The sequence below is a fragment of the Schistocerca cancellata genome, chromosome 11, assembly GCF_023864275.1.
Source record: "Schistocerca cancellata isolate TAMUIC-IGC-003103 chromosome 11, iqSchCanc2.1, whole genome shotgun sequence".
Taxonomy (NCBI): domain Eukaryota; kingdom Metazoa; phylum Arthropoda; class Insecta; order Orthoptera; family Acrididae; genus Schistocerca; species Schistocerca cancellata.
Window position 1 is genome coordinate 62002720 of NC_064636.1, and position 13863 is coordinate 62016582.

The 13863-nt window shown below is 39.8% G+C and overlaps 1 protein-coding gene across 14 annotated transcripts in view; it reads right to left on the bottom strand.

Moving 5' to 3' along the window:
- The window catches only part of LOC126108459 (eukaryotic translation initiation factor 4 gamma 1-like), a 647729-nt gene that overhangs the window by 20349 nt on the left and 613517 nt on the right, over positions 1–13863 (bottom strand). For all 14 annotated transcript variants that reach the window (XM_049913677.1, XM_049913682.1, XM_049913688.1 and 11 more), the window contains 6 exons: positions 11451–11724; positions 9798–9880; positions 7632–7798; positions 6021–6097; positions 740–1014; positions 365–537 (listed from right to left, as the gene is read on the bottom strand). In XM_049913677.1, coding sequence (XP_049769634.1) covers positions 365–537; positions 740–1014; positions 6021–6097; positions 7632–7798; positions 9798–9880; positions 11451–11724 — 1049 coding nt within the window. The remainder of the gene's footprint in view (positions 1–364; positions 538–739; positions 1015–6020; positions 6098–7631; positions 7799–9797; positions 9881–11450; positions 11725–13863) is intronic.

A 13863-nucleotide genomic window follows, 5' to 3' on the forward strand; every position in this document is an offset into this window, starting at 1 on the left:
GCAATAGTGGAGCGTAAATCGTTTCAGTGCTAAGTTACAGAATGGATGCCAACTAACTTAGATTTATTAACGAGATAGAACATGCCCTCTATTTCTTTACATAACAACTCATTTGGGCACAGTTTCCTTCACAGACCAAAAACAGCGTGTCACTGACAAAGCCCTGTGCAAAGAATCACACTAGGAACGAACTATTTTTGGAAACATGTCACCAACACAGTAAAACTTTGACTGCCCTGCCTTTCACATCTGTGGATACAAATTAGCCAATCTGTCCTACATTTAATTTTGTCGGATCAACTACGTCACAGTAGTCATCTGCTACAAGTATCAAATTACTTCTGCTGGGAGCGTGACAACTCACCCTTCTAGGAACTGTTCCGTAGTGAGGATGCCCTCCTTCATGAGGTGGCCCATCAGCTTTCCAACACCGCTCCGGACGGTCGCCGACCGCTCCAGTAATATGTTCATCGTTTCTACGACGAAGTTGCCCATGTTGGAAGGTGGGAATGTCTCCGATACACACAACGCACTCTCCTGCAAGTGAAACAGACCTCAATTTCCAGAGCACAGGTAACCATTAACTGTATTAAACTGCTTCGACAACACACACCAAACATTTCTTAATAGTTTGGAGGTCTCACATTCTAAATTTAACGGACTAGTTACCTTAGTGTTCTCTCTATATGACAAAGGTGCTTTGTTTCCAATACTGTAAAGAATACTTATATGTAATTACTTGGAAGTTGTTGTTGGTCACAAATTCCTCCAAGATAAACTGAATCTTCTTGGCAACTTGGTCCGGATTCAGATGCGGCAAGTTTTTGCGGGTATCTTGGTCTGAGATGGCGGAAGAACCGGAAGCCACAGGTTGCACCACAGCAGCCAGATCGTCGCGGCTCTGCGAAGATGACGGAGCGGGAGTCTGCCTCGCCGAGCTGCCTTCACGTGACGACGATCGAGAAGGCGTCCTGCTGCTCGCCGTTCGGGCCTGGCGTTCCTCTTTCTCAGCAGCTGAAAATTGCAGTTGTGTAGGTCCATAGTATTATACTGGAGTGCTTTTTAATGGAGGAAGTTGACAGTCATGAAACGCAACTATAATTTACGTTGCCTTACATATGTGAAATACTTTGGATTTTACTAACAAAAATACCAAATCTCGAAAATGTTCACTGGTATCAAGGAGTCAGAAAATCTGAAGTTGGCCATATCATATCATTGCAATTTCATATTTTTTGCTACATGTCCACCGATTCATCCCAAATGGAAACATAACAAAAGACATGCAAGTAATCAGCACGCAATGACAGATGCGAGGAGTGTTTTTTATTAAGTACCGTTTTGCCACACCACGGCCACAGCACTGCGGTCTGCGTTCTGCGCTCGAGCAATGGGTACCTACATCTGTTGTCTACGCACTGGCGCCATTACAGTCAGAGTCTTCCTCGATTACATTGTGTACTGAGTGTTTAAGATGCCTCCGATAATCGCGAGTCCCGCCGGCTGAAGTATGGGCTGTTATACGATTCCTTAGTGCTATAGGCCTAAAAAGCAATCCGTATTCATCGTGAGATCTGTGCAGTTGACGGATGTGCACAAAACCGAACGTTTAGATAGTGCATTGACTTTACTTGAGCGGTACCACAACGGCAGTGATGATTTGTGAAGCCAAATTGTTACGGGCGATGAAACACGGGTGGCTTACGTCACACCAGAATCAAAGCAACAGTCCACGGAATGGCGGCATTCAGAATCACCCAGAAAAGCGAAGTCTAAGCAAATAATTTCTGCCCGGAAAATCATATGCACTGCTTTTTGGGACAGAAAAGGAGTGTTGCTTCTGGAATTCTGCCTCGTAATGAGACAATCAATGCAGCAGCTTACTGTAAGACATTGTACAATCTGCGCCGTTCAATTCAGAACAAAAGACGTGGCAAGTTGAGCGAGGGCATCGTTTTGCTGCAAGACAATGCCCGCCCACATGTAGCAAATCAGACCTAAGAGCTCACCACATCTTTTCGATGGGAAACTAGAAATCATCCTCCATACAGCCCTGATCTTGCGCCCACTGACTACCATCTGTTCCTGCACTTTAAGGAACACCTGGGCAGTCAGTGTCTAAGATGACAAAGACAAGACAGTGGTGAGGCAGTGGTTAATAAGTCAGGCGGCAGACTTCTATGAGGAGGCAATTCAAAAACTGGTAGAACGTCACGACAAGTGCCGCAATATTGACGGAAATTATAAAAAATAAAGTAGATTAAAGTACAGGCTTTCACGTAAAAATAAAATTGAGATCTTAGTAAGTGTTTTTTTAATTTCAAAACGGTACTTACTTAAAAAACACAGCTCATATTTTCTAGTTTAACTGAGCCCTACATGCTTCACAAAACACGATCAGTCAGGCTAACTTCAAAATCACTGTACTGTGTCACGACCAGAATTGAAAGAAACATACCTCCACCATTTATGACAGGCAAATGTGGATGTATTGTCAGTGTGTAGGTCAACATTTCTTGATAATTTCTATTTAAATAGGTGTTCTAAGAAGATCACATGCTGCTAGTGGCGATGGAGCAAGGGAAACTAGGGGAGGCGACGAAGGAAGTTAGTAACACACCTCACCAGTAAGCAACATAAAAATGTCTACTGTCACAGAACTGTACAGAACGTCACTGCTGTGGAAGTAGGAAACATGTGAGTAGGTTGTACTTACCACCTAAACTTTATATTAAGAAGGTATGGCAAGTGTACGATGAAACTGTCGAGTCTAAATTGAAGACCAAAGGGATTGTTTCCTTTGTACAGTTTTTGTAACAATTACGATATAGCGTTTGAGAGTCCTAGAACCAGTGTTTGTTCAGAATTAGGAGAAAAGTTAACGCAGGGAAAGACCTTGTAATGAAGTAAGCAATGATGGGAAACCAGAACAGTTTTTATTGCTTCTGTATGAAGAGGTATTACTGACTATCTCGACTAAGAGAAATGACTCTGCTTCAAACACTTTCAGATAAAGTTTGCAACTATTCAACTGGGAGAAGGAAGCAACTGTTTCAAGAATCTTGTTTAACGAGATTTGAAATTTTACATGGTCAAAGTGGAAGCTCAAGAGGAACAACCATCTAGAACTGATGTATATCTTAAAGGATGTCAAAACTCAACCAGATATCAAACGATATTAAATGAAAGCAAATCACACGAAAGCAAATCACACGAAAACAAATCACACGAAAGCAAATCACACGAAAGCAAATCACACGAAAACAAATCACACGAAAACAAATCACACGAAAACAAATCACACGAAAACAAATCACACGAAAACAAATCACACGAAAACAAATCACACGAAAACAAGTCACACGAAAACAAGTCACACGAAAACAAGTCACACGAAAACAAGTCACACGAAAACAAGTCACACGAAAACAAGTCACACGAAAACAAATCACACGAAAACAAATCACACGAAAACAAATCACACGAAAACAAATCACACGAAAACAAATCCCAGATGGTGTCAGATGCGGTTAAGCTATCAGCAAAACAGTCTGACTATAACTGAAGGAACACTGACAATAAGGACTGATCCAAAATTGACACTATAATAAAGGAGGACAGGAGTGTGAATATTTGTTCAAATAAAGAATTCCTGCGTTCCTTTTGGTGTTGTCTAAAGATCATTTAATGTATTTCAAAATCCACACTATCCACTCTGGCAAGGAGTGAGACTGGAAATCCCTTTCCCCGACAGGAACAGCATTTCAAAACCCTCAAAATGCTTATTTTTAAGGCGATATTGTAAGGATTACAAAGTTATTTTAAACATTTCTGTAAAAATCCCGCTCCCTGAACTGTCAATGTGTTTTTCTGACAGTACAAACATGCAATTCTGAGAGAGTATAAATTACATTAAATCAAATTTTTCATTTTACAGCATGGAGTAAAAATTGCTTATATGGGCCCCTCAATCTAGCAGATTCAAAACACACTAGGTGAAGTTTAGGACCAAAACGGCTTTAAATGTGTTTGCTCGGATCTGTGCACTAACCCAAAACCACCAACACCGTAAAAACAACCAGTGATGTTTAATGTAAAATCTGAAGAGGCATTTGTTTTTTAATGTAGAACTGAAAAATGCACATATTACAACCTGTAACATGCTATAATCAGTGGCATATCAAATACACAAACTTGTTCTGCACATTTAGCACACTCCAATCATGACAATCATAGATAAAAATGTAAAGGATGAGTTGGGCATTCCATTAGTTACCACTAAGATTGTCAGTAAACAGTGACTCAATACACACAAGCATGAGAGGCTACCACTGCACATACTAATTACTGTTGCACCGTTTCTTAGCAGTTAAGAGATCAAACTCCAAGCTGCTCTGCATACTGGTGCCCATTTGCACACAATACTGTCTTATCAGATTCCACATGTAATCATGTATTGTTCCAACAGGCAGATTTTTTAAACTATAACATAACCATATTTGTTAATCGCCTCAGACTTTAAAAATCCACTAAATGACAATCTCAAGTTATGATGTACCAGGCCACTTCACAGCTCAACATCACATACCATTTGAAAGTTTAATTGGATGTGAAAGAAAGTTGCTTTGGCTGCTGGGGAAAATCCGCCCAGTACTACTGCACTTCTTTGAAAAAGAAGTAGTTACAAGAGAAAACTAATCACGCGCGGTGTAAAGAAATGGAAGAAGACAATAACAAGGAAAATCCAGACATGTCCTTCTCGGTGGCACTACGAACACTAGAATATGCACTGAAGTATCACAGTAACTATTCGCAATAACGAATGGAAACCACCTGTGATTTGGTGCTATAAGACGCAGATTTTTTTTAATGAGAAAGACCACAACGCAAAGAACACGTGCAAATCTGAGAACAGTAGTTTTATTTTTTCGCGAAAAGTAAATTTTTGACTAGGAAATCTACGTACCCCCCCCCCCCCCCCAGACAAATCTGAAGACTTTAAATTTCACTCCCTGTGTATCGTACAATACAAGTTGCGTTGACCAGCACACCCGGTCGTACCTGGCATGCGATAGAGGAAAACATCAGTCTTGCATCACTGACAACCAGTTACGCAGCTTCAACTGTTTCTATCTTCTGACAAGTGCCAATTCTGCATCACACTGCACGATATGAACTGTGCTTAGAAGTACCCGGCAACTACACCTCCTATCACATTATGCAAACCACCGATCGTGACTTATCGATTCCCGAATTGAAAGGCCGAAAACTTAATTCCTTGAGAGCTCCTTCCTCAAAAGTTACAAAATAGTGTTGGGAGCAGAAGAACAAAGATGGCATGTGACAACTATTTTTTTTCAAACTGCCAAAACTGTTTATCCCCACCTATATTATTTCTGAGTTAACTTTCAACTCACAGGCCTCCAAAATCTTCCATCAGTTCCACTATTGCCATTCTCCCTGAAGCACCAATTTCCGCAACTTTAATGCCTAAAACTTTGACACTTATCTGTGACACAGCAAAGTGCTTCTTCCTCTTTCTGAAGTACATTGTCTATCTTAACATTTGGCTTTATTTGGTCTGTGCACCGCATCAATTATTTCTCCTCCTTTATCTACACACTGGGTGTGAAATACAATTTTAGAAGTATTATGAAGTGAAGGGCCTGGCTGATTTCTTTGATCTTCTAACAACTAGCATATCCCATTCCGTAATCCACTCAAGCCTAAACTGCATAATGATTCTCACTTCTACAGAAAGTGTGTGGTTGGATTACCATAACCCTTTGAACGTCCATTCAGTTTAGTAATTATTATTACACACAGGTGTTAGCTGAAACAGGTCCATAGGTTTACATCCACAGAAAAATACTAGTCGACAACTTATTCATAAGTAACAAACTGAGCATAAAGTTTTAATATCTAACCAATTTTCAGGCAATAATTTTACTGTGCAAATATTCAGTTATGTGTAAAACGAATAAACATATGGATCAACACACACAAGTGCAACTACTTACAGACAAAATTACGCAAAGAGTTCACGGCCTTCTCACGTTCCGTGTTGCTCGGAGGAGGCTGTTTTCCATACGGCCGACTGCATAACAAACCAAAATAATTAGCAGCTGCTTTATTCCTTTTATTTCCACAATATTGAAAAGTTCATTAAAGTGTCCAACATTACATTACATTCTGTGCATAAAATACAAAGTTATCAAACATAATTTAACAATACAAAACCTAAGGGCAATGACACATTCAATTTACTTCACAAAGCAAAATGTAAAAGTGGGTAGACGCAGTACCTCAAGCCCTGTATCTACAGTATATATTATTTATTCACAAGGACCCAGCAGACATTTACATTCATCACACCCACAGCATGTCATACCTATAAACATACAAATGACTGACGATCTCATAATCTATTAAAGGAAACAGGAAGAAAGACTACCAGATGAAGATGAACATACACTCATCAACCAAAATCAAAATGCCACACAAATTTTATACTTTGTTTTATCTGAGGAAATTGCACTTTAAGGTAAGGAGTAAACATTACTCGTTAGGAACCAGAACAGCTTACTTCTAAGTAAACCACTAGATAAAGACAAAATCTATCACTAGTAATAAGTTCTCTGCATCTACTTCATTTGTGCAAATGTAAGATGTAACTGGACATGCTAGTGGCGTCACAAATTAAGAAAACGAGCCAACGTATTATACACACAAATTGTAGGGAAGTTAGTTAACTATCACACGCAGAATCATCCTCAACAATGCCCGTTAAAAAATCTGTGGGGTCCATTGAAATGCATGTTCCACATTTAATCTATTTTCAAACAATAAAATACAGCATATTAAATTTAAGCTGGGTAATGAAACATGGACGGCAAATGTTACAGTTGGTGCTTGTAAAAGCACCTTGACTGAAGGGGGGAGTTCTGAAAGTCACAGTAGTCCACATTAAAACTGGGATCACTAGTGAAAGCATGTATCAGTTCCTTATCGCTTCGAAAACTTTTTAGAGAACACACTGCAATGAAAGTCTGTAACAAACTTGTGCGACTTTGCCCTTACTTCTGGCAGAAAGTGTGCTGAGTTGGGTTGGGTTGTTCTGGGGGAGGAGACCAAACAGCGAGGTCATCGGTCTCATCGGATTACGGAAGGAAGAGGAAGGAAGTCGGCCGTGCCCTTTTGAAGGAACCATTTGCCTGGAGCGATTTAGGGAAATCACGGAAAACCTGAATCAGGATGGCCGGGTGCGGGATTGAACCATCGTCCTCCCGAATGCAAGTCCAGTGTGCTACCCACTGCGCCACCTCGCTCGGTAGAAAGTGTGCTGACCTGAAGTTTTTAAAGCGTCCTGTGTTATCTCTGGCACAGCATTAAATGTAAACAACTGAAATACAGAAAAATCCTCTTTGCAGAGCTATGTGGTATATCCTTTGCCGATCTGTGCGCACTGGGGACAGCCCCTCTACAGTTCTGGATTTAGGGATGAAAGCGCCTTCCACAGGCCAATTTCCTATATAACACACTACTGTCAGTCGTCACACATATTAACAGCTTAAAAGGTTTACAGAATGAATACGAGAAAGCAGCAGAGTACAGCAATAAGCGACGCCCACCTGAACATGACGCCGCTCTTCTTGTCGTCGACATCCTGCAGCGCAGCAAACGTGTTGCTCGTCTGGGGGAACGCCGAGCTGCGGTCCGAGTCGGAGTTGCCACCTGCCCCTTGTGTCCAGGCAGCAAACTGGTTGCTTCCACCCAGCGATACATTCGTCAGGTCAGACTGCAATTAGAATTTGTTCCTTATTTTCATACTGTCCAGTAAAAGTATATTATTTCTGCCTATATCTTTCAAGAACATTTAGAAGCTCAACTATAACTATGAATGAAGATTTGGGGGCTGCACTTAGGGTATAAAGCCTTTACCGTATTTTGCTCTGCATGTTTGATGAGCTTATTTATAGCTGTGATATTTTGATCTTGCAAGCTTTTCTGGTTAAGTTAAATTATAACCTGTTCTCAGACACTGAAAAACCACAGGAGAGTGGAATATGTACCGAACTCGACTGCAGAATAAATGTGATGCCATATCCTTTGCAGTCACACAGAGAGGCTTTTTATATTTCATGAACATCTATTATTTATGTTGTGTATGTGGCTGTTGTTATCAGTCCAAAGACTCGTTTCAAGAAGGTCAGCACAGTAGACAGGCCAGTGCAAGCCTCTGTTTCTACAGCCTACGATCTGCTTACTATACTCTACCCTTGTTCTCTCTCTATAATTTTTACACTTCTCTCTAGTTATAAAAGGACTCATGATGTGTCTTGTTAAAAGGTCCGTTCATTTAAAAGAAGTTGGGCCACGAATTCATTTCACCACACAATTCAATTTAATACCACAATGGTTACTGATCTACCCATCTAATCTTCAGTATTATCCCGTAGCACCTCATTTTGGAAGCTTCTGTTCTCCTATTGCCTGGACTGCTGATCGCCCACATTTTGTTTTATGTCAGGTGACATTCCAGAGAATGACTTTGTAACAAGTTTCTATTCAATGTTAATGAATTTTATTCCCCCCAGGAATGTTTTTCTTGCTACTGCCAATCTGCACTTTATATCCTCTCTACATCATTCCATTTCTTCTTAACCTAACCAGTGACCACTGTCAAATATAATTTGTCTCACTGCACTACCATTGTTGTATTGACATTCGTGTCACAACCTCTTTTCAAGACACTAGCCATCCTATTCAACTGAGCTAAGTTCTGTCATATTAGACAGAATTACAATGTCACTAACGAACCTCAATATTTCTATTTCCTCTCCATGAACTGTAACCACCTTACCAAATTTGTCTTTTTTCCATTAGTGATTGTCAAGGGCCAAGACTAATGTCAGAACAGGCCACAGCCCTTTACAACCACTGCTTCTGTTTCATAGCCACTGACACACAGCCTGCAAGACTGGTTTCAGCATAAACTGTGAAGATCGTGTAGTTCCCTGTATTTCAGTTTTGGAATGAGTGTATTCCAGCCAACATTTTCAGAAATTCACTGTACGGTTATAAATGCTTTCAATGTACGTTTGCATTTCTTGAACACATTTTATAACATAAACCATAGGGTCTGTAATTCCTTGTATGTTTTACATTTCTCTTAAACCGAAATTTATTGTGTCCCAACCACCTACCAGTTTTCTATTCTTAAGTGTGCTGCATAGACTGAATTATGTACCAACAGTGAAAGTCTAATAAAAGAAATAACCTACAAAACAAAATGTGACATTGTTGGCACAACCAAATAGTGGACCACTGCCAATAATTTCGACAATTATCACTTTCTAATATCAAGTTCATATCAACCTAAATGTATGCAGAAGCAACTATATTTGGCAGAACAAATCACACTATGCTTAATGTAAGCCCACCACCCCATCACACACACACACACACACACACACACACACACACACACACACTCACTCACACACTCACTCACACAGGAACCACTGTCAATTCCTTCTGAAGTTATTCCCACTTTCAGCAGTCACAGACTAACAGGTACACAAATGTTCTTACAAAATTCAAAAAGTGCAGCAATGGTTCGTGTCACTACAAAATTAACGAACACCACACCCACTACCACAAAATTGCAATAAGACTAATACTACCTGGTCCTTCAGTTAAGTACATTTACAAAATCTTACCTCACGAGAGAAATTGGACATCTAAGTATAGTTCACAATTCTCAATTATCCAGGACATTCAGCAGCAGTACTCACCGCTTTGATCCGCAACTTGCTGGTGTCAAGGTTCTTCCTTTGGACTGACTGCCACCCATCTTCACTAGGGCCGCCACCACCACCTGTTCCAATGCATTTTTATCAAAAAACTTCTCCACTGAGTGAGAATGCACAACATTTAAATTTAACATAAACTCATTCAATAATGCCAATATATCTAATCTGAACATGGATATTAATGCTTAGCAATGCAGACCCTTTTGGACAATATGGTTCCATTTAAAACAACCTAGAATTTTCTCATTTTGTGTTTTATGTATAGTAGATATATCTGCAGCCACCCTTTATGTCTCCAGTAGGTGCTGCTATTTAGCAGCTGCAGCTTGAACTACTACACGTTTCAAATATTGGCAACCAGAAGAGCAAAGATAGCAGCCATTTTTGCATGCCGTGCACAGTTTTCGGTTTTTCAACCTGTGATTGAATTTGTCTCTGTAAAGCATGTTTTGCACAGGAATTAAGTACAGAAAACTGCGTTATTAAAATTCATGCTTTGTATGTTGCAATAATAATTAAGCTTATTGTATTTGTTCACATAATTATTGTGGTGGTTCCTTCTGAAACCACTGCACATCTCACATCATCATGAGCAGCTGTGACAGGTAGTCTTTTTTTTTAGTTTCACACAACGTACTCTTGCAGAATAAAGGAGGAGGAAATTCTGTTATGCCTTTTGGAAAGTACTACCACTGATGCTGACCCAGAGTGACAGCAGCAGTGAAAGGGGAAATGATGTGTTAGCAATGCAGACCTTTAGTTTCAATGCAGATGGCAATATGTCAGTCATCTATTGTTGATCCTTCATAGACACTGGATGACTGTGCAATAAACTTTTATTACTTTATCGGAGGAAATGGGGGTGAAAGAAAAACTGAGTAATGACAGTGAAGGTATGATATCAGCAGATATCTTTTAGTATCAATCTGGTGATAGTATGCTACAAGAAACAGTTTTCCAGACTGATCACAACAGCCCTGGACATCAAAGTACCTCATCAGAACCATTAGCAAGAAAATGTAGAATTGTTGTCCCAATTGTAAAAACTCAACAGAAGCAAAGCATCTACCAATACATGACACCTCAAGGTACTGCATACACAGTAGCACTTTTGAACGAACCTCACAGTTGCAGATTAACTGTGCTACAGAAGTAGCATTGCTTAAATGAACTGCATTGCAGTGGTTGCACATGTGTGTGTTCAATCAATGTACGTAGCTTGTTTTTTGCATTGTTTGGTCTCTATGTATGTCTAATAAGACAACTCAAATTTAATTTCTAATATTTTTAGTACGAGGGGGTTATGTTGACATGTCACTTCTGTAGTGTATCAGACAAGAGGGGCAGAATTACAGATGAAAATTTTTTGAGCTTGTGGCCAGATCGTGTAGTCAAATAAATACAACCCTTCAACAGTGTGTTCCTCTTCCATGTCAGGTAGCTATTGCCAACACTTTAAAATGCCCAAGGAGCACTCAGCTGAAAGCTCTTGCACATTTAACCATTTTATTTCTGTAAATCACCATTAAAACCATGCATTTGCCCAAAGAATAACAACCATTTTGCAGTCCTATCCTACACATAAAAACACAAAGTGCCACTTCAGTAAAGAAATCATACAGTACACCAACTTACGTTTTCTCCTGTCACCTCCTCTGTCGTCACGCCCGCCGCCGCCCCCGCGACTACCGCCACCACCTCCAGATGGCATTTGCATTTCCATCATTGACTCCCGCTCAGCTTCGCGCTGAATCTGGTCGATCGTTTTCGGTGCGGAGTCGTCCCGCCGAGGAACCCATTTGTTGTCACGCAACTCTATAACGTCCTGGAGCATGAATCTCACACGCGAAGAGATCTGGCCGCGCTGCTTTGAAAGTACCTTCATCTCGTCAAAGTAATTTGACAGATCCTAGAAAAGAACAAACAGCTTTGCAGTTTCCCATTTGTGTGTCCAGAGGGTTAATTTTTCACTGTACAGGTAACTATCACCTATCATGTAACTCTTGTAAGTACACTGTACTGTCTCTTAAGCTACAGAATACAAGAGCACACAACTGCTTCGATCTGAGAAAGCAACATACAGCAAGTTTGCCTGACCTTTATAGTCACTGTAACACTGCCACAGCCAACTAGTCACAAGGATACTTTGACAAACAGAATAAGGTTTGAAATAGGAATCAAAGGGACTTGGCGTTCATTGACTTTTACTCATTCCTGCATTTGAAAAAATATTTGACTGAGAAACATTCGTGTCCGGAACACTGGAATTGAGATTGCGATGCTCTTTTGTATGCTGATCATAGCTCATTTCGCATGACCTCAAGCCGATGATAGCAGATAGTATAGGAAACATGTCAGCCAACAGCAACATCATGTAAGTAGCGTGAGCATACAAATAGGAAAAGTTTATGGTTTACATTAATATATGTAATGTAGCTACAAGAAAAGCTACACTTTCAGAAGTAACATTGATCTCTAAGAGTAGTAAGCTACAAGAGAAGCTAAGCTTTCACATGTAATATGGGTCTTTTCTGTGTGTGTTACACTTTACGATACATTACACAACTGTACTATTAAAATTTAAAATTCTGGGCTCGAAACTCGTCTGAACGGCTAGTACTCAAAGTGTTACATTTTAAGCAAGAGTCAAACAATCTGTGATTTAAAAAACAGTTCACATTCTCACACAACTTAATTCATCTTGTGTACAGGGAAATTTATTTTGAACATAATTCTTTTGAAACCACCATTCACAATATTTCCCCCGAGACACGTTAGGTTCATTTCAGTAGTTGCCACAGAGCACCAAGAAACAGGCATTACTGTGAGTGTGCAGCTACAATGGCGTAGGAAGAGGTATTTCGTGTGTATAGAGCACTAAAACATGAATTACATAATAAAAAAATAGGACATCAGAGGATACTCCTCAGATGATCAGATTTTCGTAAACCATACTCGAAGGCATAATTAGGCTTGAAGTGGACACTTTTTTTTTTTTTTTCCAGATTCACACTTAAGTAAGGCCCCATCTGAGCTTTACAGTGTGGTTTTCAGGATATAAATTTTCATGGAGTACCAGTAATGTACTATCTCATGTTTCGTTCTTTATTATGGCATAATGCCATACATGCCAGAAGATGAAAACATGCACTTAAAATTCAGCCAACAGTTGGAACTAGCATATACTGAGGAATGCAAGCTTCGTTTCAAATAAATTGATTGCCTCAGTGGGAAAGATTAATAAAAGCCAAATTTCTTTAGCAAATCAACAAAAATAAAATCAGATAAATGAAACCAATTACATATTTCAGCCTTCATTAATTATGCAAATGTATTTTAATTAACTTGGTAACTTCTGGTCACAGAAGTCCCGTTTTGTTTTTATGAGACATGGGAGCTGTAAATGTAGAGGAAACAGTAAAATCACTGAACATAAACACAGGTCACGTGGAGACTACCCTTCACACTAAAACTCAGAATGCTCACCACTTGTACGAATCGAGCTGCTTGGGCATGCCAGGAAAACTGTTTGGCACCTGGCTTTTAAGTGGTCTGAAGTGCGAAAAAGTACTGCTGACGTGCAACTGATTTCGCATGTGCTTGAGCCCTCTGGCAACTGCTCGAACTAATCTAATGTAAGGATTTGTGACGTCACGCTCATCAAAAGCAGTTTGTTGTTACTAAGTATTGCATAGTCTCTTCATCCTAACACCTTTGACACATTTTGCTGTTGGCGGACGCTTGTGTGTGCTGCTGTAGAAGGTGCATTTCTTTGCGACTAACTTTTTTCTTTTGTTTATGTTTTATTGCTGCAGTATTATTCTCCAGTGGTGGGATACAGTAATATTCTTTGTTAGAGTACCAGTCAATATCACAAAAATTTAACTGATAACTAAAACAACGAAATATTCCCAGAATTCAAAAAATTCCCCAAGTTGTTGTTTTTCTCCCGGGCGAAGAAATTCCCACTCTTTTCCCAGATTTCCCAGTTGTCCTGGGGTGTATACACCCTGCTCTATAGGCTTAGTGCAGAACCAGTTGACATCCA